Here is a 20,670-nt window from a genome sequence, read left to right on the forward strand (position 1 = left end):
ACCCAGAAAGATCCCAGGTGTCCTAACCAGGAGGCAAACCGGGGATCTTCTTGCTGCCCAGGTTCACATTGATTTGCATATTAAACCAGTAGCACCTCCTTCTTTGTTCTCATCCACCAAACGAATTGAAATATCACTTAATATCTTTCACAATTCTAAGTGTAGCCCTGTGATAGACTGGCAACCTGTCCAGGTGAACCTGCCTTCACCCTGAGTCGGCTGGGATAGACTCCAGCCCCCCACGACCCTAGTGAGGATTAAGAGCTGTACAGATAATGGACAGATGGATCTTTCATAATACCTTTCATGTTTATTGAGGAACCTTCAGTGGGGCAACATCCGAAAAGGGATTTTGGACGAGTGGATATTTACTGTGGCTTCCCCATTTCATCATTCGTGTCAGATAAGAGGACATATTAAGTAATTATTCTAGGGTATAATTTACAGATCATGCTGATCTGAACCCAAATAAATGATCAAGTCTTTTTATTAATGACTCTTTTTAACCATGACAGCCCTGCTGTGTTTTCAGAGAACAATCCTGCATCCAAAGCTGGTTTGTCAAAACCGGCTTAAGTGGTTAAACGCCCTCAAGCTTTGTCATGATGCATCACTTTTCTTTTTTGTTTGTCCCGTTGGTCCTGTTGGTCTTCATGCTTTGGTCTGTGCCTTTACTTCAGTTAGAAAATCTCATCGTACTGGAGTAGAGAATGGTTACAGTAATAAAGCTAAACACGGTAATAAATAAAAGTATGAATGAGATTTGAAGTAAGAGGGATATTATATGACTTCTAAATCTGACACCTTAATGCATTTTGTCCTTTATTTGTGCATAAAAATTGAATGAATGGGGAATGATGCAATACAAAAATGGGAGAGCGAAGCCAAGTTCTGTTTCTTTTTTTAATGGAAAATCAACAGGATTTTGTAATAACCTTCCAATCAGTTTAGAAATGTGGTCACCTAGTTGTTCTGATGTTGAAGTGCTGAAGTTAAATTGACTTGTTAGCGTAAAGAAAATGCGTTCAGTTCAGTCAGCTTGACATTAATTAAGGTGGTTTGTTATAGAGACACTGATCATGCACTTATGGTAATCTGGAGTAAATAAAAATGTTTACATGTAAAATTAAAGAAGACATTTGTCAACAAAAAGAAGATATTTCTTAAAAGGGAAGGCCATTCTCAAGGTGGTACAATAACAACTTCATTAACTTGCAGGAAGCATTGATAAGTAATTCAGGAGAAGGAAACCCGGGTAATTAAATATCCAAAAAGCAAAACCCCTGATCCGCAAGATTTTGATGTGTAAAGACAAAAAAACGCTGCTTTTTTGCTGACTCACTACAAACTATGCAAGCCTGACCTTCCCTCACCTCAACCTGCCATTCATGATATTTATACCTGTTTGTTTTTTTGTCCCACTTTGGCAATTTAATGACCCCAACTCTAACTATAAAGCATACAAAGTAACTACAGTACAAAATATAATAAATGTTAAAATGTTAAAGTGCTTAATCTGCTTTTTAAAACAGAAAATAAATGCAGAACTCTGACGACATTTAGCTGTAATGTGTAATATGCTGAGATCGAATGATTTGTAGTTGACGGTCATGATTTCATCTGCTCTAAACCCTGTTGCTCCATACCTGTCCACTGCTTTACCTCAGTTTTCCCCCATAAGTCGTCACCTGCTTCCTTCGCCCTTGTTTTCATCAGACTCAGGCTGTGCAATCTTTAGCCTCAACTCACCTCCTCAGTACCTTAACTTTCCAGCTCAGTTGTGTGTGTGTGTGTGACCTCTTGCCTGTTTTTTTTATTTACATTTGCTTGTTTTAGCCGCTGTTTTACCTTCGCAGTAACAGCTGAATTATCGATCTTACTCCGCATAAAGAATGCTTTTGGCCCTCATTATTTGTCTTGCGAGTGTGCATTTGCTCAAATGTCGATCTGTGCCGATGACACATCTGTGCTCAATCCACAGGTTGACATTTACTGTGTGCATTATTTATACAAAAACAGGGTTGATTTTTATTTGTCTCCTGCATTGTTTCTATTCTGTATCTATAGCAGAGACACCAGACAGCAACAACAATGAGCAATACACTCATGTATTTACATTTGTGGTAGTAAATTTGAGTACTGAGTGCTATTAACTGGTAATAGTCAGTATTTTTAGATGATATTTGTGTAGTTGTAGGATTCTTGTGACCAACTGCATGTCCGACACAGATTAAAGTCCACTAACTCCTGACAGTGTGAAATCACAGCAGATAAGCTCATCACTCATGATCGTTGTCCTGAAACCTGCAGAGAACAGCATTAGCAAGACATCGAAGGTCAGATCTGCGCACAAAAATGTCTTTGTTGTCTGTGTAGAAGCAGAAGTGTTAAGTTGTGTGTAACGCTAGGCTTTGTTTTTAGGTCTGTTGCATCATATAAACACATACTCTTCAGATGTACCTATAAAAAAAAAAAAAAACAGTATTCACCCCCCTTGGAAGTTTTCCTCTCTTCAAGACTCTTTTATGTCAAAGTGACAACAGATTACTACAAAGTAATAATTAAACATATAAAATGTGAGATCAGGTATTACAAGTGTATTTAACCCCTTTAAAGTGACTCACTTAGTTCAGGTGCTGCCAGTTGGTGCAAGAAGTCGCATAATTTGTCACAGCCAAGGGCGGATCTAGAGAAATATTAATGGGGTGGCAAAGGGGTGGCATATAGATTTTAGGGGGTGGCATACGTGTGTGTGTGTATATTTAACTTAATCCTCATTAGGATCGCGGCACAGGGGTGGGTGACAGCAGGGGACATCTGGATAAGTAACCAGGCTATCACTGGGCTACATTTAGAGACAGAAAGTTACTCTCATATTCACATTTATGGACAATTTAGAATCACCAATAAACTTCATTAAATAAAAAAAAAAAAAACATTATTTCTTTAAACCAAATCTTCAGACACTTTTGCACGTTCCAATCAGCAGGAGTCATCAAATTGACACAAACACTGCTGAAATAAATGTTACATACCTAAATATCATTGTTATTTGTCTGGCAGTTCTGAACATGAGTTGTTTATTAGCTGTTGATCACAAGCCAGACTTCAGGGCAATAGTTGTCGGATGGAAATGCTTTTAACATTTGATTTTTCAACAATACACGTAAAACAATAACATGGTGTGAACCATATCTTTCTGGCAAAATAGAACAAGGATATACATGCCATATTCATGACTTACATCAGTGAGCAAAGCCAGTGCAGCGTACATACGACGTGGATCTACAAGAGCTGAATACGGCGATTAGTGTGTTGTTCTGCCAAACGCCGGACAATCTTATTTAGAGACAAAGTTTTGCTGCAGTTTTACTGCTATATTTACATTCTCATAGTTTAAACGTAGAAACTCAAGCCAGTCCAGTTGTTACGATTACACTACGAGAATAATCATGACCTGGAGGACTGAGGATCTTTACAGACATGTATTTGCATTGTTTGAGTGAATGTGGGATTTCTTTTGACTTAAAGCCTGTTTTCAGAGCCACAGGTTATAATCCCCCCACTTATATGATCTGACAACTATTTTTTCACTTTAACCAACTATATTAACATTTTGGCCTCAAAAACACAAAAAAATACAAAATCCAATTAGAAAAAATGTATTATTTATTAATAAAAACCACAAACATGCTTATGGAAGCATTTTGAAGGTTGAAGATGTCACCATAGGAGGCAGATATGAATTTGAAAAAGTAAACAACAGTAGACAAAGCAGGTGTGGCTTTCTTTCTGTTTCTATCTGTGCCACTCCTGAACATAGTTTTGCTCCAACATAAGGCAGACAAACACATTATAGGACGTACACTTCCACAAACGTCTCTCACTTTCGTTTTGTCCGTCACAACACGTGACGGCGATGTCGAGGCCTGCACGCGCGTTCATAACATCATATCTCCGGTTTTATGTGGTCTATCGACATGAAACAAAACCTGACAGAGAGTCTAAAGTCGGCGTGTTGTGTACATGTATGCTACTGTGTGGTCTCACCCAGTCTACCTGCTGTCTGACCGTCACGTCTTGCTGGCCGCACCTGTCGTCCACCTGAGCGAGGTCGACTTGATCAGGGCTGATGTCAGCTGCTATGTGAAAGTAGTAGAACCGGTATGTCTTCATGGTGCATTCACAAGCAATCCGAGTTTCACTATCTGGACTTTCGCTTTTTCCAGCCGGCCACAAACTTTGTGTGGGATGATCTATGTTCTCTGAGCATATCTGTGTAGAATTTGTGAACTTTAGATTTTTAGAATTTGAGTAATAACTCACCAACAGTTACACTTGCAGAAGAAGGGAATTAAACCTCTTAACACACAACAAATGGCCTACCCGTATAACAACTAACCTACAGCCTCTCCATTGACACGTGATGCTTTCAGGGTTTTCCCTTCAAATTATCTCAAAACAATGAATACACTTTGGTTAAATGTTAAGACATTTATTTACATCTTGTAAATCAATATTTTCATACATTTTCATATGTATTTCATACATATATTTGAATTAAATCGTTCAGAACTGGGGTAGCAAGGCATCTTCTAGGGGTGGCAGATGTGACTGTCACAGCGGGGGATCGGGGAGAAAGAACTGAGAGAAAACCTAAGAAATCTTAAGATAAAAACTAAGCCAGGCCGCTGCTTCAGCTCACCTGGTTGAGCTGGTGACCCAGGTACAGGGGCTATAGTCCCCAATGCTGCAGCCATGGATTTGAATCCCACTCATGGCCCTTTGCTGCAACTCCTTCCCCCATTCTCCTTCCCTACTTTCATGGCTTTCTCATGACTGTCCTAATAAAGGCAAAAAAGCTCAAAAAAAAAAATAGAAACTAAAAAAAAAAAAACAAAAAAAAAAAACTAAGTTAAACCAACAATGGGGATTCAAAGAGAGATTCAAAGGGCTTTATTGTCATTTCAGCCACATACAATCTATGCAAAGGAAATAAAATAAGACAAAAAATAGAATAAAATAAAAATAGAAATATGCAATCAGTAGTACAATATAAAAAACAGGCAGTTCAAACGTACAATTTAAACACGGCAAACAAAACAACACAACACAGACAATGACAACATAATGGAGGTAGTGTGTGTGTGTTAGTCCAGTCCTTGAATGTTTGACAGTCTTATTGCTTGAGGGATGAAGCTGTTGCACAGTCGGGCCGTGTGGGCCCGCACGCCTCTGAACCTCCTGCCAGACGGCAAGAGTGTAAAGAGTTTGTGGGGTCCTTCACAATGCTGGTGGCTTTTGGGGTGCAGCGTGTGGTGTAGATGTCCTTGATGGAGGGGAGAGACACTCCAATGATTTTTTTCTGCTGTTCTCACTACCCTCTGGAGGATCTTGTGGTCCGAGACAGTGCAGTTTCTAAACCAGGTGGTGATGCAGCTGCTCAGGATGTTCTCAGTCGTCCCTCTGTAGAATAGTGTCAGTATGGGGGGTGGGAGGTGGGCTTGTCTCAGCCTCCGCAAGAAGTTAAGGCGCTGCTGGGCTTTCTTTGCTATGGAGCTGGTGTTGAGGGACCAAGTGAGGGACTCCGCCAGGTGGACACCAAGGAATTTGGTGCTCTGGACGATCTCCACAGTGGAGCCATCGATGCTCAGTGGAGCATGCTCCCTTTGTCCACTCCTGAAGTCCACAACCATCTCTTTAGTCTTGTCCACATTCAGAGACAGGTTGTTGACTTGGTACAGTCTGTTAGCTGCTGCACCTCCTCTCTGTAGGCCGACTCGTCGTCCCTGCTGATGAGACCCACCACGGTCGTGTCATCAGCGAACTTTACGATGTAGTTCAAACTGTGCATCGCTGCACAGTCGTGAGTCAGCAGAGTGAACAGCATTGGACTGAGCACACAGCCCTGGGGGGCCCCGTGCTCAGTGTGGTGGTGCTGGAAGTGCTGCTCCCGATCCGGACTGACTGGGGTCTATCAGTCAGGAAGTCGAGGATCCAGTTGCAGAGGGAGGTGTTCAGGCCCAGCAGGCTGAGCTTTCTAATCAGGTGCTGGGGGACGATTGTGTTGAATGCTGAGCTGAAGTCTACGAACAGCATTGTGATGTGGGTGTCTTTGTTGTCCAGGTGGGTGAGGGCCAGATGGAGGGCGTTGTCTGTGGAGCAGTTGGGACGATATGCGAATTACAAGGGATCTAGTGAGGGGGGCAGCAGGATCTTAATGTGCCTCAAGACGAGCCTCTCGAAGCGCTTCATTGTGATGGGTGTGAATGCAACGGGGCGACAGTCATTCCGGCAGGACACTGACGACTTCTTTGGCATGGGGATTGATGGTGGTGGCTTTGAAGCACGTTGGAACAATGGAGGTGCTTAGGGAGGTGTTGAAGACGTCTGTGAGAACATCCACCAGCTGATCTGCACACTCCCTGAGCACTTTGCCAGGAATGTTGACTCTGTGAAGCGTATTCCTCACGTCGGCCGTGGTGACACACAGCACCTGGTCGTCGGGGGGAGGGTTGGTCTTCCTCGCCGACTCATCATTCTGTGCTTCAAAGCGAGTGTAGAAGTCGTTCAGCGCATCCAGCAGGGAGGCGTCGTCGTCGGGGATGTTGTCCTGGAGTTGGTGACGGCCTGGATGCCCTGCCACATGTGCCGAGTGTCACCTCTGTCCCTGAAGTGGCTGTGGATTTTCTGGCCATGTGCACTTCTCTGATGGCTCAGGGCAGTGGCAAAACAGGGTACTAAAGCAGAAGGAGGGGGGCAGCAGACACGCTCAGGGAATGCAGGCTGGAAACAGGTTGGGGGACCAGTGGCTGGAGACGGCTGGCTGAAGGGAGGATCCAGGTGGAGATAGAATAGCTGATACAAGGGGTCGGGCTCAGGTTGCAGTGGCTCTGAGATGGCAGGCAGGAGACAGAACGGGGACCGGCAGACGCACAGGGAATGAAAGTCTATGGCAGGGGTGTCGACCTGCGGTCCTCGAGGGCCGCAATCCTGCATGTTTTAGATGTTTCTCTCTTCCAACACACCTGATTCAAATGATCAGCTCATCATCAAGCTCTGCAGAAGTCTGATAACGATCCTGATCATTTGAATCAGGTGTGTTGGAAGAAGGAAAACATCTAAAACATGCAGGACTGTGGCCCTCGAGGACCGGATGTCGACACCCCTGGTCTATGGTCTGGCAGGGGGTGGTGGAATGAGCTGGTTTTTTAAAGGAGCTGTGGTGATTAGGCTCAGGTGAGCTGTAATCAGGTGAGCTGTAATCAGGGAGGCTGCGAGGGAGAGCAAAGGAGGAGAGAGAGAGGTAGAGAGGAGGAAGAAGAGAGGGAGAGAGAGAAAAAGAGGGAGACAGACAAGGGCTGAGGCTGGGGGGGTCATAACATAATTAGTGAAATGGAGATTATCTGAGTGCAGTGAATTGTAGTATGAAGACACTTGTATGTGGAAGGTCCAGTCACTGGTGCATTAGTAACCATGGATATAACTACATCATGAAGACAAAAGAACACTCCAAGCAGCGATGTAAAAAGGTTACTGAAAAGCATATGTGTGCACGAATATTGCTTGGGATACAGTTAAATCCATCATTAAGAAATGGAAATGGAAGGAATATGGCACATGTGTAAATCTGCCTGGAGCAGGCCGTCCTCAAAAACCGAGTGACCGATCAAGAAAGAGACAAGAAAGGAAGATTCCCAAGACACCTATGACTCCTCTGAAGGAGTTACAAGCTATAGTGGCTGAGATGGGAGAGATTGTGCATATAGCAACTGTTGCCTGTTCTTCACCAGTCGAAGCTTTATGGGACAGTGGCAAAGAGAAAGACACTGTTGAAAAAAGGTCACTTTAAATCCGGGGTGTCCAATCCTGGTCCTCGAGAGCTACAATCCTGCATGTTTTAGATGTTTCCATCTTCCAACACACCTGATGGAAGAGGGAAACATCTAAAAAATGCAGGACTGTGGCCCTCGAGGACCAGGATTGGACACCCCTGCTTTAAATCATAACTAGAGTTCACCAGAATGCACGTGGGACTCTAAAGTCAACTGAAAGAAGATTTCTTTTTTATTTTTTTGGTCTGATGAGACCAAAATTGAGCTTAAAACCAGATGTGAAACACTGCACATAATCACTGCCCACTATTGAAGCACGGTGGGGGCAGCATCATCATGTGGGGATGCTTTCCTCGGCAGCAGGCCCTGGAGGGCTTTCAAAGGTGAATCCTGGAGGACAACCTGATGCAGGCTGCAAGAATAAAGGGGTGAACATTTTGTTTTTCAACCGAAAGCATACAGCCAAAGCTACACAGAAATAATTTGTGGACAACAAAGGTGTTCTGGAGCAGCCGAGTCAGAGCCGAGACCTCAGTGGAGTTGAGAATTTGTGGCTGGACTTGAAAAGGGCTGTTCGCTCACAACCTCCATGACCTGACAGAGTTTGAGCAGAAAAATGGTGTAAAAAATGTCCATGTCCAGATGTGCACATCCACACAGGCTCAATGCTGTGGCCAAAGGTGAATCTACTAAACACCTGCTGAAAACATGGGGAATACTTATACAAATTTCATAGTTTTAATTAACTGACATTACCCTGTAGAAATGTTTTCACTGTGATAGTCTTTCTTTGTCAATTCTTGCCAAACGATTGACCACGATTCAGTGTCGAGGGAGAATTTCTGAGGGACGTTTTATATGAACTGTAGGTAAAGTACACAAAACCTGCTAATTAAATCAAGTGTGTCTCATTTTTTTATCTTCAAAGTAATTAGGTTTTTAATTTCACCTTATCTTACTTCCAGCTGTTCTTGTTTTAGTTAATTCACTTTGTCTCGAAGCTTAATTGCTCCACTGATTCTTCATGGTTTTATTTCATTGCATTTCTTCTTTGCCTTCCGTTTATTTGCTCGGTCATACTGTAAACGGCGCCTCGACATCAGTTTAAACTGTTTGCATTCGACTGAGAGGTAAAGGTGGAGTTAACTTGATTATCGGTCACCTTGATTCCCACGTTAACACTCTTCATCAGGCTGAAAAGAGACACTTTCCATAAAAATATATCTAGCTTCTCAATCCGGAATGAAAGATATTGCTCGTCTAAGTTAATATTATGTTATTTACAGTGAGCTTTCACCACTTGCAGTACGTGGGCTGAAGTCGAAGTAAAATTAAATGACTTTCATCACAGGCTTCTCTGGCAATTCAGTACTGCACAGTCATAAAGTGGGAAGAATCCCATGAGGCCAATGAAAGGTCAGAATTGATGCAGCAGAGGCCAGAACATCTTGAATCCAGTCTCTAGCATGGGTCAGGCTCCAAAATCTTTAATTCCAGCTTCCTTCCTAAATGCCCACTTCTGTCAAACCCCACACCTCTGGTTTTATAACAGGCTTTCTGTTTGTACACGTCAGCCCAAAATAAATCAATAAAACAACCCCGGTAACAGCATTAGGGTTTGTTTTTTTCTTAAAAAGCTCCCTCAGAGTCACAGAAGCATTATGCTGCTCATGCATCATGCTGGCTGAGACGTGCATACGAGAAAACTGAGCTTCATGTGTGAAATCTTGTAATTTGTCATTTAAACTCTGGCTCACTGATCACACATTAACTTCTATTGATTGATTCTCAGAACTAGCTGAAAGGGCCTAAGGTGACAGGGGTCGACAGCCTTTTATGCAACAGACAAACCCCTAAAACAAACCAGGTCTGAGGGCTGCTGTCCTGGATGCTTCATTAAAAATTTCAGCACAGTTGTTTCGACCTTTGGGCTTTTTTTTCTCTTTTCTACTGGAAGCACCAAATATCCTGATTCAGCACGATTAAAAAACAAAAATAACATTCTTTGTCTGGACTCCAAAATCAGCAAAACAAGTGTAAAATTTCCATATCAATTGAAAAAGAGTTTGCTAATTTAAAGACGAGATTTCCAACACATGATAATCTCAACATGAGTTACATAACCGTGTTTGACATTTCATTCCTCATGTGAAACACCTCGTTGGGATAATGCCGTCGTTTGTGGGACAAACGGGGTTTTAGTTGTTCAGCTTTATTCTTCCACCCACAAAAAGCAGCTGGTGAAGGAATGAACGCCAAGTACTGTAATATCCAAACAAGTGGGGGGAGTGAAACTGAGTCAGTGTCCTCATCTGTTTGTACAGCTGCAAGTCCTTTTCTTTTAACTCTGACCGTTGCCCGGAACAGACCCTGTTACGATTATCGGCCCTCATTCGATAGGAAGTGTTAAAAGTAGGTGCGCAATTTAATGAGCCGCCCGGCGATTCATGTGTTTTTTACAACAGTAGTGGTCAAACCTTCCGATTTTATATTTTTATTAAAACTTTTTACCATCAAAGTGAGAACAATTTGTTCAAAACTAGCGATGGGGAATGGTCACAGGTATTTCATATCGATCAAAAAAATTTTGGCATCAACAGTTACACTCCTCCGCCGCGGGGGTTTTGTTATTCACAATGAAAATGGTTGGACTCCCAAGACAACATCGTTTGTTGCAGAACAAATACCTCAAAAGGCCTATTAGCTTCAGTCATCAGAAGTGCAAGCTGATGTTTAACCTCACAGCTTATTCTGACATTAGTAGAGTAACATGGCAGTGCACATCACCTCCATTCTTCCAGGCCTGGAGTACTTCTGAATACAGAAAATCTCCTACGAATGCAAAAGCAACTACACGTGAATCAGGAGATAGAACCGACTAATCTTCTACCTCATGAAACGCTTGCTGTTTGAATATTTCTGAACGTTGGTTAATGGTGTTCTTCGTTACATTTAAATGTGACTTGCTGTCATTTAAGGCACGTTACCACCACCAACTGTCTTTATGAAGAACTGTACACCTCCAACTGCTGTTCAGTCTTCACTAACCTGCACACAAGTGAAGAGAACAGCCAAACACAACAAGAACGTCCAAAAAACATTAAATGTAAGAGCTGAATCAGACTTACTGCAGCGTAACTGACACATATTTCAGTATCAAAACGTGTCAATAACTTGCTGGATCTTCTCATAAACCCTGTTCAATCGGTTGTGTGTTGTTGCATTTGAATCTGGGAGTTTTCTGTGTTTCTTATTTGCTTTACTCGTCTTTTTTTGGATTTTATACTTTCATTCAAAAGACACAAACCACTTCACAAAAAAACAAACAAAACAAAACAAAACAAAAAAAACTGACAAAAGACCAAGCAGAATCTCCTGTTGTTTTTGGTGGTTATATTTCAACATCAGCATATTTTCTTGGCAGCATATAAAAAAAAAAAAAAAGAAAGGAAACAATGACTACAGCTAAATATCAGTCTTTCTAAACCATCTCTGTACAGTGTAGGTCCGACTGATGAGATGTACCACCCTTCATTCATTCCCTTCTGTATTAAAAGACACATTTTCTTGACTTGTAATATTTGGACCTTTTACTCTTAGCGCCCCTCCATCCAAATGATTACGACTTTTTTTTTAAACAATGACTGAGTGAGAGACCAAATTTGTGTCAAAATAAACAAGAATGAGCCTCCCTTTACCTGTCCCAGGTACAGAAAATAACAAGAAGAGCTAGAAAATAAACTCTGACATTTAACGTCCTTTTCTCGGAGGTAAAAGTCTTTTTGTACAAGTCCCAGGCGGCCCATCATCAATTAGTGATCCATTGTTTGAGGTTTTCTTATTTGAATAGGAGCTTTTGTGATAAATATATTCTGTCCTGACGTGCCTCAGCGTTTCAAAACCAAATGAGACCGGCATCTGAACAGAATATGTTCAATTCTAAAACTTAACGAGTGCTGGCATCCATAACACCTTACTGGCCAATTGTAGAGCACTACGAAGGGATTAGGCTGTCAGTTGAGACGTCAGTATTCAGACTAGTGGAGTGGCGGTGAAAGTAGTCCATCCACTTACAGCTGTCTTGGCAAAAAAACGGGGCCTACTTCCAGAACAGAAGGTTACGGGGTCGAGGCCAGTAACATCGTCCCAGATCATTGTGTAAGGGTGATGTCTACCAGAGATACAGACGAGCAAAAAAGTGAACGTGTCTGGGAAGGCTAGTTCCTCTCCTGCACAAATACAGTCTCCTGCGGACAAAGCCCTGCCTCCTGCAGCGTGATGTCATAGTCCAAGTGGGCTAGCTTCCTTCTGGGAAAGTTGGTGACGAGTTCGAAGCGTTCATTAGGGTAACCCTTGGACTGGACGTGTCTTACCAGGGCCTTGAAGGGAGACAGTAATATAGAGCAGGTGAGACATTAAAAAGGAAGAATCAATATTCACGTATTAACCCCAAGACCTGCCAAAATGACACCACTTATCAGAGCCAGAAACCATAAAAACAGACAAAATGGTTGGATTTTCAACTTTCAGACATTCCTTGAACCAAATAATGTGTGGCTTTTGTTATATTTCATTAAAGTCACTTTATTCTACAAGTTTCATTTAAAAAAAAAAATCAAAAATAAAACATGTGCACAAGTCAGATTCTGTAAAAAATATAATAAAATAAAAATGACTGCACGCTTTGTATTTAAGTAAATTAAGAATTAAGCTAACTCTATGTCTAGCCATGGTTACACTGTTTCCACACAGTAGAGGTGCAGGTGCCTTATACTGTAGTGAAAAATGAGCCCACAGTCAGTCAAAATATGAGTGAAATATGCCCAGAAACTGCTTAGGATGCAGAAGGTAAATACTCATTATTGATCAGGCATTATAGAAAAAAACTGTGTGCTTTATGTAACTGGAAATTCGAGCAAATGCATTTTGTACTCACCAAAAGTTTTGCTTTTGAAGACAATGAAATTTGCTCTCTCTGTCCATCTGGGTAACGAAGCATCAACCTGGCTTTGGGACCTAAAGTGTGTAAAACAAAAAACAATGATTCAGTTGTTGTACAAACCAAGACCACAATTTCTGAGCCAGGAAAACGTCTGATATGGTAAACATAGCAAAGCTCAAAATGAGAGAAGTGTCACAGCAGTATCTGGGCACATCCCAGCTATAACCTAGTGTCTCCAAACAGCATGACTCAGGCTTTTAGTCGGCCGTACCGTTGTCGTCAGGACAGTCCACATCACAGGCTGTGGTGGTGCTGATCTTGGAGCTTCCAGCACTTTCGGCTAGTGGGGCACAGTGGTTTCCCCCGGAGTCTGCATCAGGCGGAGGATGGCGAGGACCGGCAGCCGAGGGCTCCAGGTGGTTCTTTTTGCTCTCCTCTTTCTTGTGACTGTGGTTGTTTTCTTTGTATGGAGACTTTCTGTGGGAAGAAGTGGAACTATCAGGATGTAGACGCTGCTGGGCTGCAGTGGCCGAAGGGGCCGGGGTGTGTTTGCTGGTAGAACTTTTCTCTTCGTGGGGTGCCGGCGTTTCACTGTCTGACCCATCTACCGAGATGGGCCCCTCGCTGTCAGAGAAAGGCTCTGCGTCCGACTCGTCGTCGGATCGGGGGGAGTCGGGGGGTTCCGGGACATTCGAGGACTCATAGTGGGTCTCCTGTAGGGAGGCTCGGATCGCTGCCTCCAGCTGACTGTCTTCACTGGCGTCGATCAGACTCTCCTGGAACAGAAAACAGAGCGTGCAGCTGTAGAAAACATCTCAAAGAGCTGGGAAAAACAACACAAAGAGGAGCAGAACTTAACTCAATACCCACGGCTGTGTGCCACTGACAAAATAAATACCATGGGGGTTGAAATACGTTAATAGTGATAATTTCTGAAAATGACTGATGACACTCGACGCTGAAGACATTTGGCAAAGCTGTATTGCAAAATTTTGGGAACTCAAGGCCCAGATGATGCCTCTAAAGCTGATCTGAGCTGTGACAGAGGAAATTCCAGCGGAGTCACAGAAAGAGAGGAGAGCTCGGAATGAAAACAGAGTGAACGGAGTAAGAATTAGAGGTGACACATGAGATGAGAAACTCACAGAGCGAGCTCGTTTAGCAGGGGGTGCGTGACAGGACGGTCCGTCCAGCTGCCCGTGCTCTGCCAGGAAGCCAGTTGCCTGCTCCAGGAACGACGCCACATCCAACTGGTTCCACTCCACCATCTTTTGACCTGCATTGAACACAGTTTGAACAGAACAGATCAATAATACTCCTTATTTAAAAAGTCAACAAAACCAGGAAATGAGAAGTGTTAAAAAGAGACATCAAATTTGAATGTTCTCGGGTGAGAAGTCCACAAACTGACATGGCTTTTGCACTGTTTGTACAGCGATGCAGATATCAGTACAGTGCAAGTTTATCTGCACTTTTTTAAAAACTACTGCTGGCTAGTATTGATCCATTTCTTAATAATACAAGGCTCTCTATTATTTTTAAATGACTTCTTATAATGTTCCTTCGTCGAGCAAAAGTTACGCGCACAAGCACTTTATACTGTCCTCCTTCAAAAATGTATATAATAAACCAACTAAAATCAGATACACTGTATGGTGGTATTGAAGATCAAGCATCAGAACTGTGTATGATACTTTTTTAATAGACTCCAGAGATCTATCAGAGTGTGAGCATTGTTATTGTATCTTTCGGGTCGATCACATTTTCTTGATTAAAGCCCGGCTGTGTTTGTTCGAGAGCAAGATAAACTTTATTATCCCTGAGGAGCCATTTGTGACAAAGCTAGAAGTAAACACAATCATCATCAACAAAACACATCATCATTATTATCATTACATTATAATTCATATGAAAAAACAGAGAATTACATGTTCAAGAGGCCAATGGCAGCACGGACGACTTAACCTCTGCTGCCACTAACTTCCAACAAACACTCACCTGTCCGGGGATCGAGGATGGAAATGTAGGGAAACTTATTCAGTTTATAGAACTGGATGTATCGTTGTCCCTCTTCGCTATCATGATATACCTGAAAAGAGAGAAAACGCACAATTCAATACCTTCATACCTGAACTGAGCGACATGTGAATATCTGAGCCTGGACTATGACCTCAGCACAAAGAGGGACTTGATGTGATGATAGTGATTAGTGATTGATTAGTGTCAGACATGCACTCTTTCCATTCATCCGATTGCATCTGAACACGACGACATCATGTCTGAATGAGCACGCTGGGGAACTGTCCCGTAAAAGTCCCAGTCGACAGTAATCTTATGAGGCTGGACCCAGTAACATTTCCGAATCATTTTCAACGTGGTGCAAGTCTGAGCTGCACGCCATCGCATTATTAGATCACAACTTATTTCCAGCTGTTTGTCAGAGTCTTTCCTCTGAGTTGATTAAATGCCGTATTTATATGAGCTCATATGAGCAAGACAGGTGCACGCACTTATGAACGTGACACACAAGAAGTAACTTAAGTGTTCTTACTTATAATGATAAATTCTAAAATGTTTTTTTTTTTTGCATTTTCTTGTTACCATTACACCAACTTTTCTTCTTTAGCCTGTGGGAGGACTTTAGCTGGATTTACGGTTTGTTCCAACTGCTTGTTATATGTGATGATTGTTGGGTAGCTTCAGAAGCATCCCTTCCTCCACAACTTTCTGATGCTGAATGGAAGGTTGCCCATCATCTGCAACTGTCCGAGACAATCTAACATTCACACTCACTCTGCAGTGTGATTGGCTGGGTATCCGTCTCCTTATTCTAGCTCCCTTTTTGCAATAATTATCAACCTATGTTTGGCACTTTTTATGTATACAACTCAATGCAACACAATCAGTATTAACATGCTAAGACTGTCTACAAATATGCACTCTCAAGGTTTAAATTAAACCCCGACCCTCTCAGTAACTGCCAGCTCATTTCGCTCTACTTTCCAGTGTGCACGCTCAAATAAAATATCAGCACATTTGATTTCTGACCCGGTTGGACAGCACATCTTAAGAACTATCTGGCTTCGATAAAACCAGGCCCTTACAATATGATGCATCATGGCTGGATCACTGAACTGGAACTGTGCCAACGCGTTTCTAATTTTGCACCTCTAAGTAAAATCATTTCCCCAATAAAGCTGAAAAGGACCATCCCATCAAATCCGTTTTAACCCCAAATGTCTGAACCGTTCTTCAGAATGACATCAACACAAAGTTTGTGGGAGTGACAAAGCATCACAGATCACATGTGACACTGGGTTCTGAAAACTGCATACCTGCCAGAATATGAAGTGTTCTCTGATGATGGTCTTTACTGCATCGTTACTCCACACATCTCTGTTCAGGCACTGGCAGGCGAAGTCCTGAACATTTTGAATGTTGATCATTAGCCACTTGTTCTCCAGCTGTCCACATTCTTTAGCCTATAAGGACAAAAAAAAAAAAAGAAAAAAGAAATGTAGAAGTAAACTTAGGAGTTGGATTGAATCCTTTACTGTAGGACGAAATTGTTCAGCTGCCGATTCTGGATTTAAAACACATCTACAGCTTGATGGATGGCAAATAATAAATTGGAAAGCAGCAACAGCCACCTACATCAGTGGTGTGTGATCACATGTCGTGGTTGTCAGCAGGTTTTCATCTTGTTTCCTACCTGTTATCTACTCAGTCATCATTCTGAAATTTCACTGAAAGTTCACACAAAGTGAATGAAGGTGTTTTGTAAAGTGTCCGGTGAGTGACTCCTCACCGTCTCAAAGCTGCCTTTGTGCATGAGCTCAATGGGAGGACGGAAAAGGTCTGCCAGGGTGCTCAGTTTCTTATCCACTGTTCCACCATTACGCAGCTCCTGTTCCTGGCGGACTAGGAGAAACAAAACAGTCGTGGTCATTATAGGACAGACTGTCTTCTCGGCTGTTGTACCCACTGACACATACTTGAGTACACTTACTTGTTTCTGTTTGGAAGTCTCGGAAACCATCAAATATCGATCGTGCAGGCCTTCTTCGCTTTGGCACTAAATAAATAAACGACAAAGAAAAGGTATTTTTTATTAGATGATTAAAACTGTTTTTTGTTGGTTTTTTTTGTTGTTGCATGAAACAGAATAAGAGAAGAAGGAGAATGATACCTCCAAAAAGTGGTTCTGGCTCCACCAATATGTCCTGCTTCTGGGGAATCGGTGCTCGTACTTCACTGAGACATCAGGAAACATATGTAGGATTATTGTAAGAGGAAACCAATCTAGTGCAAAACAACTAGCATCAATCACGCTATAAAAATACACCTCTGATTTTCTCACATCACCCAACAGCAAACCAGAGCCATGGAATAAACACAAAATATTTCTCCAAGCTCACTGTTAACTCAAACTAGGAAAAAAAGTAAAAGTATTTAAAAAACTCTTTGAGTGTATCTTTATGGTTCTAAAACATGACAAAAAAGGTCTGAAGGTTTGGTTTTACTTTTGTCTGACACAAGTTTGTGGAGACAAATACGAGCTTACTCTGTAGGAGGAGCTCTGCTGCTTGATGCCGCTGAACTGGAGCTGGTGCTGGGCTCCTCTGCTATTCCGCCTCCATCCAGAAACATAGTGACGGCCATTTCCAGGTTATTGTTGCATGCTTCCAGCATATGTTTTCCTACACTCTCTGTGGCCCCTGTAAGAGTTTCAGGCATAGATGTATTAATCTTGACAAATGTTTACAGATAAAAACACTGATATCAACACACATTACAGCATTTAAGTTGATGGAAAATGTAACCTGAACAATCTACGGAATTAAACAGCTGACAAGCAAGGATCTAAATTACACTGACATGAAATTTCATATTAATATCCAATATAGTCATGAAGTGGACCTGTGCATTTATTTGCAACACTGCTTACAATGATCTAACACACTGTAAGATATTTAAAGAAAATTAATCCTATTCTGTATTTTCCAATATTTGTTTTTAATACAAACACAAATATTTGATAAAAAAAAACAACTTTGTCACTTGATTATTAAAGGATCACAACCACCATACACATCAGGCTGAAAAATGTTCAGATAAAAATGAACAGCTCTCTGAGGGACAAACTTTGTACCATAATCAGGGACATTGTTCCTCAAATATTAAAATATACATTCAGCAAGTCTGTTATTGCCATCAGGAGTTTCTTGAAATTTATGTGACAGCATCTGTGGCACTAACAAGCAAAATTGGCATTGTCAGTTTATTGGTTAAGGTCTTGTGGAAATGTGTGTGACATTATGAGTACAATGGCAACACATTTGAACTGCGCCAAAAAGTAGTTTTGATTAATCTGATGTTTGCAGCTTCTCTGCGGTATGCTGACTATTCTGTTTGAAGTCCTGCGTTATGCGTGTCGAAACCAGTTTACCTCACATGAGGGCTGAAATATTGTGAAGTCTGATGTAATGTGAGGCAAATTCACTCAAATGCCACAACTTCTTTTTTGCTGCTTGATACAAAAAGAAAACTTGCACGGCTCTCATTGACTAATCTACAAGAATAGTCTGTCTTACAAAACACCATTTAAGGGTTCTTGGATATACATATTGCTTTTATTTACAAGATAAGTAGTTTGCTGACATGCTGGCTGCACATGTGGAGAATAAAATGAGCAAGAAACACAGAAAAGAAAGATTTTGTTGTAAAAAGAAACAGATTACCAGTTGTTTGTCATTTAAATCAACACCATAAAGCTTTATATAATGAATACAAAGCCAAACCTGAATGCCATTAAAGGTAAAACAACAATTCTGGATGCTTTTGCAAGTTTTACAGCAGCTTTTTAAGTTGTTTTTTTTAAATCCCAATTATTCTATAACAATCAAGTCATCCCAGATATTATTATCCAAGCCATCTGGTGGACCAACAGTTATTATTCGACACTTTGCATCTTTTAGAGGACGCTTTTCATTCATTTTTAGTACTTTATAACCGCCATAAAACTATAAAAGGCGTTGATGGTGTTTACTGTGGATGGATTATGATACTTCCGACAAGTCTTTGCAAGCTGACTGCAACACTATGCTGAAATCAGATGGAGCCGAACAACTGGCTGACAGTTCACGTAGTAAAAATGCATTTAGTTTGAAAAGGTTATAGTTTAGTCGGCGGCAATGCACCGTACACGCAACGTGATCTGTATAGAGGGTAAACTATGTTAAAAAAACAAAACAAAAAACACCACAACAGTCGAAAATGCCTGCAGATCACGAATCCCTAAATGTATGAAAATGTTTTGTATGTGAGAAAACACAACGTGAGGGTCAGGTTGTGGATTTTTTTTAGGTGTTTTAGTACCTCGTTGCTACAATGATCTTTTCGGCCGTACTGCGCATGTCCGTTTCACTTTCCAAGTCTGGCAGCCCCTGAACTGAGTCTCCTCTCCTCTCCGTTAAATAACTTCAAACTTGAACCCTGTCCATCGTGTCAAAGCCCTTCTAAACTATCCAGAACCTCTGTGCCAACAGTTAGAGACGGAAAGTGTGCTCATTTGCGCGTGGTTAACATCGCATCGTCACAGCGGAGATGACAGGAACACAACATGAAGTCAGGCTGATGATGAAGAAGGGAAATGTTGAACAGCCGACGTCCATTCCACATTATCAAACAACAAGCCATGCAAAAAGAGCAGAAAAGCCACTCTAGCCTAGCGAGATAGAGTCTGTAATGAGCACCACAGAGAAAATAAGATGTTTTTAAGTGACTGTGGAAGATAATATTCAAAGCCGGTGCCTCAACGACCCCTTTTCGGAGTCTTTCACTTGAGTTTAGCTGATAACTGGCTGTGCTTTCCCCCTCTGCAAAGCATTGACAGCGCAGGGGCAAGAGCAAGACTTATCGCCCGTTTTCTTATGTGCGCACTGATTTCGTGTTTTTTTGGCCAAGGGAGCTGTTCCTGTATGAGCACACAAATCGACCTGATAGACCAAGCGCTAAATAAAATGTTATTTTTACCTGTTATTGCTGTGAATTGTTGTATTAACCCATTCACCCCCGGAGCTGAGGTGTCTCCGAGCGCCGCCATCTTACCGCCACAAACAACAACATAGATGTGGCGCATGCGCTACGCCGTCCTTTTTCCCCTGCCTGGCGCGGCGCGAGCCTCATGCGTTACCATAGGCTGGCGCTGCATTATGGGTAATGTGGTTCAAAAACTAAACTAGCGTCTTGGTGAAATTTCCACTATTCCCTCAAAAATGTGTGCATTTAATTGGCTTTTCTTTGCATTTTCTTCAGGTTCTCATCAGTTTTAAAGAATTCTAGATGCCTTTGTTTGTCTTGGTGATACTGATACTGAATGAACCGTGTAGTAAACACTGACATGTACATTATTTTGCTATTCTGTGCTTGCACATCCTTTCATATTTGATTTCAAAATTTCCCTAGGGAATTTTTAAGACAAGTGATTAATAGTGAAACACTTTTTCACTTGGCTTTCTTTTTTAGATTTACATTTTTATCGATAGGGAAGTGGATCTTGTGATTAGTAAAGTGGAATTTTACATCATTCAGTAGCTCATCATTGTTGGCAAATTCCACATCCACACATCTGCATCAACTCAAAGACAAAGAAAAACTAAAAAAGACCAACAACACGTTAAACAACTTTAATAAATCTGACATAATTCAAACTTCTTAAAGTTACTTGAAATGAGATTCAGTTTTTGAATAAAGAAATTAAAATATATTATGTGTCTATCCCTGAGGATAAATCCTTTAAGACCCAGCTACGTAATTACTAATGATGCACGATATTAAAATTTCTGGCCGATACCGATATCTGATATTAAGATTTCTGATATCGCAGACAAC

General features: G+C 41.6%; 2 protein-coding genes across 2 annotated transcripts in view; both read right to left on the minus strand.

Moving 5' to 3' along the window:
- Nucleotides 1-4,067, minus strand: part of tfa (transferrin-a) — a 14,366-nt gene extending 10,299 nt beyond the window's left edge. Inside the window, exon 1 of the mRNA XM_008285750.1 lies at nucleotides 4,051-4,067. The gene's annotated coding sequence lies outside the window, so the exon portion shown is untranslated. The remainder of the gene's footprint in view (nucleotides 1-4,050) is intronic.
- Nucleotides 4,068-11,208: 7,141 nt separating this feature from the next.
- ubxn7 (UBX domain protein 7) lies at nucleotides 11,209-19,918 on the minus strand. Its single transcript, XM_008285751.1, has 11 exons — nucleotides 19,813-19,918; nucleotides 17,342-17,495; nucleotides 16,967-17,031; nucleotides 16,787-16,852; nucleotides 16,586-16,698; nucleotides 16,113-16,259; nucleotides 14,776-14,866; nucleotides 13,923-14,053; nucleotides 13,049-13,553; nucleotides 12,772-12,851; nucleotides 11,209-12,214 (listed from the first exon to the last, which is right to left on the minus strand). The coding sequence occupies exons 1-11, from the start codon at nucleotides 19,916-19,918 to the stop codon at nucleotides 12,053-12,055; spliced, it is 1,620 nt and encodes a 539-aa protein (XP_008283973.1). The 3' UTR covers nucleotides 11,209-12,052.
- Between the last annotated feature and the right edge of the window lie 752 nt (nucleotides 19,919-20,670).

Source organism: Stegastes partitus, unplaced genomic scaffold (genome assembly GCF_000690725.1).
Source record: "Stegastes partitus isolate 25-593 unplaced genomic scaffold, Stegastes_partitus-1.0.2 Scaffold415, whole genome shotgun sequence".
In the NCBI taxonomy this organism is placed as follows: Eukaryota; Metazoa; Chordata; class Actinopteri; family Pomacentridae; genus Stegastes; species Stegastes partitus.

Excerpts from the sequence above, each read along its gene's own strand:
- ubxn7 (XM_008285751.1), bottom strand. The coding sequence starts at position 19,918 with ATGCGCCACATCTATGTTGTTGTTTGTGGCGGTAAGATGGCGGCGCTC. Across the intron at positions 16,260-16,585 it reads ACAAAGGCAGCTTTGAGACG|GCTAAAGAATGTGGACAGCT; the intron begins GTGAGGAGTCAC and ends TTGTCCTTATAG. Across the intron at positions 14,054-14,775 it reads CATCCTCGATCCCCGGACAG|GTCAAAAGATGGTGGAGTGG; the intron begins GTGAGTGTTTGT and ends TGTTCAATGCAG.